At 51.9% G+C, this 4659-nt stretch overlaps 1 protein-coding gene across 1 annotated transcript in view; it reads left to right on the top strand.

Moving 5' to 3' along the window:
• The first annotated feature begins 350 nt into the window (after positions 1 to 350).
• Cd72 (CD72 molecule) overlaps positions 351 to 4659 on the top strand; it is an 8040-nt gene continuing 3731 nt past the window's right edge. The window contains exons 1-5 of the mRNA XM_010619326.2: positions 351 to 1225; positions 1316 to 1432; positions 1864 to 1953; positions 2441 to 2530; positions 2860 to 3195. Of these exons, the coding sequence (XP_010617628.1) occupies positions 1105 to 1225; positions 1316 to 1432; positions 1864 to 1953; positions 2441 to 2530; positions 2860 to 3195 (754 nt within the window). The 5' untranslated portion in view covers positions 351 to 1104. The remainder of the gene's footprint in view (positions 1226 to 1315; positions 1433 to 1863; positions 1954 to 2440; positions 2531 to 2859; positions 3196 to 4659) is intronic.

Below are 4659 nucleotides of genomic sequence, written 5' to 3'. Positions count from 1 at the left end.
CCCTGACCTCCCTTCATCCCCTTCACCCTTCCCTATTTACAAAGACTTTGTTTCCTTTTTTCATTTTTTTTCACATTTTTTTCTTTTCCTCTATTTGCTTTAGGAAAAACTTTAACTGTCTTTGCCTCACTTCTGGCAAGGAAGCCGAAGCACTTCTTGGTCACTGTGCAGCTCTGTGCTCATGGGTCCCCTTGTTCCCTGCGGGGCGCACAAGGGTTCCTCTGAGATGCTCCAGCAGTGGCTGCCCCTTGCCCTCAGCCCTGCACAATCCTGTTCCAGAGGCTCTGATCATTGGATTCAGCTTGGATCCTCTGTGGGGGCACAGAGGATGTCCCAGGCTGGCAGTCTCAGAGTGGGAGAAGGAAGGTCTTGGCCGGCTATGGGTGTGATTATCTGGATAGCAGAGAGGAAGGGTTGGGAAGAGCTGTGAGGCAAGAGTCTGTGGTGTTTACAGGGAAATCAGTTGGTCATGTGTTCCCTGCATCCCCAAGGAGCTGCCACATCCTGAGGAAGGACATTCGAGTGAGGCCTTCTCTGTGTGGCAGTTCAGTGAAGCTAGCAGGAGGGCATCTGGGTCCACCCTAAAGCCCCCAACCTGGTGGGGGACACGGGCCTCACCTAAGCCTCCCAAATTAGGAGCCCCTTTCTGGGAATCCATGGACCTACTGGAAACCCTCAAATGACAAGAAACTAAGGGAGAAACTTGGGGAGGATTGACTGGGAGATGGTCTGGGGTCAGCTGGGCACAAAAGAGCTCCAAATACACATTGATGAACTGGCAGTCAGCAGGGAGGGAGGGCAAATTAGGGCAGATAACTAGGAGGACAGGCGTGTGGATCTCAGTATAGGGCCAGAGGGGGTCTAGAAAATTTGAAGGTGGGGGGAACACTTGCCCGGCCCCCACCCCTGTGCTCAGGATCTCAGTGTCCCTCCCCTACCCCTCTGGCTCTGACCCAGGGATGCTTCCGCTCCACTGAGCCCATCTGCTGGAGACTTACATGTTCCTCTTTTGCGTCTTGAAGTCAGAGGGCAAAGTGCAGTCACAGAGAGAGCACTGAGCCTAAGACTGAGGGACAGAGAGCAGGCAGGGGGGGCTTGGGGTGGATGAGAGGGGAGACAGGTGGGGCAAAGGTGCTGAGGACAATGGCTGATGCCATCACCTATGCAGACCTGCGGTTTGTGAAGGCTCCCCTGAAGAAAAGCGTCTCTGGCCGCTTAGGACCAGGTAAGAGGGAAGGGCCTTCCCTGATCCTATATCCCTGACCCCTTGATAGCCCATTTCTGATTCCCGCTTTGGGCTTCCTTTTCTCTGCAGATGCGGAGGCCTACGAGGACGGGGATGGGGACGGAGACCTCACCTATGAGAATGTTCAAGTGCCTACAGTCCCTGGAGGGGTGGGCTTGGCTTCCTCTGGGGTAGGGGACAGAGCAGGTAAGGGGAACCCCGGGATGTGTTTGTGGAGGGGAAGGAGGGCAGTTTGGGGGAAAGAGAAGAATGAGAACAGGATGAAAGGGAGCTGAAGGAAGAAGACAGATCTGGGCCAGGTGGAGACCCCAGTGGGTGACAGGTGCAGGGGGACCGTGTCCTGGCAGCCCTGGGGGAGATGGGTTCTGCTGGGACGAGAGAAAAGAGAGGATAAGAAACAAATGAGAGCAAGGGGGAGGGGCGGCGCCGGCAAGTAATGGCCCGGAGGAACTGATCAGGGATAAAAGATAACCAAAGGGGGAGCTGCCCAGGGACTCCAGGTGTTGCAGTGTCTGAGGGCAGGTTCAGAGGGCGACACCGGGCAGTCTGGGCCCTCAGTGTGGCGAGGAGCAGGGTGAACAGAGGGGCATCCCCCAGGGCTTCCCGTGTTCCCACAGGACGCCCGCCTTCCGCAGGGGTCAGTTCGGAGCAGAAGACTGCGTCCTGGATCTTTGCAAAGTCGCCGGCTGTCGCGCGGATTCTCTCCTGTGGGTGTCGCCTCTCCCGAGTCACGCGCGCGCTGCCCACGGCTGCCCGGCCCCGCGCCTGTATGCGGGGCGCAGGGGGCGGACTGGAGGCTCCCGCGCGGGTCCCCGCAAGGAAAGTGCTGGGCCCCCGCCATGGTGACCGGTTTCCACCCGGCTCAGCCTTATCCTAACTTGTCGGCCTAGATCACAACCCGCCCCCTTGTGGATGGTCCCCATTCACACATCCCTCTCGCTCAACCTTTTCCCTCTCTCCACGAGGTTTGGTTATTCTCCTACTGGGCAGAGTCCGTCCATCCTCCTTACCAGTTATAGTCCCCAGCCTGCTCTGAAACACCTCTAATCTCTACCTGCAAAACACCCACTACCTAACAAAACCCACAACGCTCTTTTGCTGTTCTCTGAGGGATGCTTTCCCCAGGAACCCTAACCCCCATCCCCTTGGTTTATAAAGTCTTTTCAGGGACTGACACCCATCTCTGTCCCCTAGGCCCTGCCTCCTGCTTGCAACACCTCCTACTTGGCCTGCTCCTCACCTGCCTGCTGCTAGGGGTGGCCGTTATCTGCCTGGGAGTGCGCTGTGAGTATGGCTGCCCCCGTTTCCCTCTCACACCAAATTACTCCTGGTCTGGCCCTCAAAACTGCCCTCCCTTCAACAAGGCCCATAGTCATTACCCACACATGCTTAACTTTGGGTCTGCTTCCCAGCCTGGTACATCTTAGAGTGCCCTGGCTTCCTAAATCTTCCTTACTTAGCATAGTGCCCTTTAGCTTTACACAGCCAGGTTTTATATTTCAGCTTGTTAGATTAAGTCCCAAGTAGCACAAAAGGGTCTGATGCTGCTGTCTCAGAGCACTAGGGCATAGCTGGAGGAGAAGCCCTCCAAATTTTTCTTTATGGCCAAACAGATCTGCAGGTTTCTCAGCAGCTCCAGCACATGAACAGAGTTCTGGAAGCCACTAACAGCAGCCTGAGGCAGCAGCTCCACCAAAGAATAGCTCAGCTGGGGCAGAAGGAAGAGGACCTGCAGGAGTCCAGTAAAGAGCTGGCTCAGAGTCAAGAAGCACTACAGGAGGAGCAGAGGGGTCACCAGGCTGTCAAGGAGCAGCTAAACAGCTGCCAGGCGGATAGGGAGAAGACCAAGGAGGCCTTGCAAGAGAAAGAGAAGCAGAGGGAAGCCTTGGAACTGAGGCTGAGGACCATGCACAACATACTGAAGCCCTTCTTCACATGCCCCTCAGAAGGTATCAGCTCAAAAGAGGGGAGGTGGGAAAGTTGGCCTGTGAGGGATGGAGTAAAGTAAAAAGACACAAGTGGAGGGGCTCTTTTAGCTCTGAGGCCACAGAGTCATCTGGGAAAGGGGCAAGGAACCAGGGTAGTGGTTGACCCGAGCTGTACAACCCTGGCTTCCAGGGAGAAGGATCAGGCTGCACCCTGCATTTAGGGGGCTTACCCAGCTCTAAGGCCGATCCTGGGGAGAGGAGGGTGGCAGCCAGCAGTCTACATCATATTGTCCAAAGCAGCTTGGCAAACTCAGGTTTCATCTGGTTGACATTAGTGACAAGGATCTGGGAACTACTTGGATTGGATGTGAGGTTGGTTGATTGAACATTTCTCTGAAGACAAGGGTCACAACTTTAATTCATTCTGTTTTTAAAAATTTTAAATTTAGGTCCAGGGATTTGGCTCAGTGGTTCCTCTGCCTGCCTCTCAAGTGCAAGGGCCTGAGTTCACTCCCCTGTACCAAAATTTTTTTAAAAATATATTTTTATTAGTATATATTTGTGACAAATCATGACTACATTCATCTTGGGGAACTGGTGCATTATACCTATCACGTCTTGATCATTTTACTCCCACTTCTCCCTGCCCTTCCCATTCCCTCCTCTCCCAGGTTCCTTTCCCATTTCTACAGTCTACCTCTCTATTTCCTGCCACCTCTCATTTATTTTGCTCTTTAAATTATTTATATTTTGGGCCTCTCACACCAGAGAAACCGTGTGGCATTTAATCTTCTGTGTCTGATTTATTTCACGTAGTATTGTGGTCTCCAGAGCTATTCATTTTCCTACAAATGATTCAAATTTATCTTTATGACTGAATAGTACTTCATATTAATTCATGCTATGCCCAAGATTCCCCAGAAGTTTAGTGCCACTGAAACTCTAGAGTTTAAGCAAGCTCTAGAATCTGCCAAGCTCTGCAGTGATCACTTGCTGTCTATCACAAGTGCCCCCATCCCCTACCACATCAGAGAGCAACTCCTTCAGTTTTCTACCACCAAGACTACATAGCCATTTGCATTTTTGCCCATCCCCACCCCCTGTTTTTTGAGACAAGGTCTCATTCTGTAGTGAGTTCAATCTTGAACTCATTGTGTACCTCAGGCCGGCCTTGAACTTGTGGCAGTACTCCTGTCTCAGCCTCTGGGGTTCTGGGATTATGGGTGTGTACCATCATGCCCAGATCATTTTATTTTTTATAAAGATAACTGCAATTGCTTTTTGGTTGTATCTTTCTCTGGTTTGGGAATCAGAGTGATACTTGCTTCCAGGAATGAATTTGGAAGTATAGCTTCTCTTTCAATTTCATTGAAAAGTTTGAAGAGTAATGGTAGTAGTTCTTCTCTAAATGTCTTGTAAAATTCAGCAGTGAATCCATCAGGGCCTGGGCTTTTCTTTGTTGGTAAGTTTTTAATTACATTTTCA

This window comes from Fukomys damarensis, unplaced genomic scaffold, assembly GCF_012274545.1.
Source record: "Fukomys damarensis isolate Sample0158 unplaced genomic scaffold, DMR_v1.0_HiC HiC_scaffold_36, whole genome shotgun sequence".
NCBI classification, from domain to species: Eukaryota; Metazoa; Chordata; class Mammalia; order Rodentia; family Bathyergidae; genus Fukomys; species Fukomys damarensis.
The sequence above is the reverse complement of the archived record's forward strand: the minus strand, read 5'-3'. Positions and strand labels throughout refer to the sequence as shown.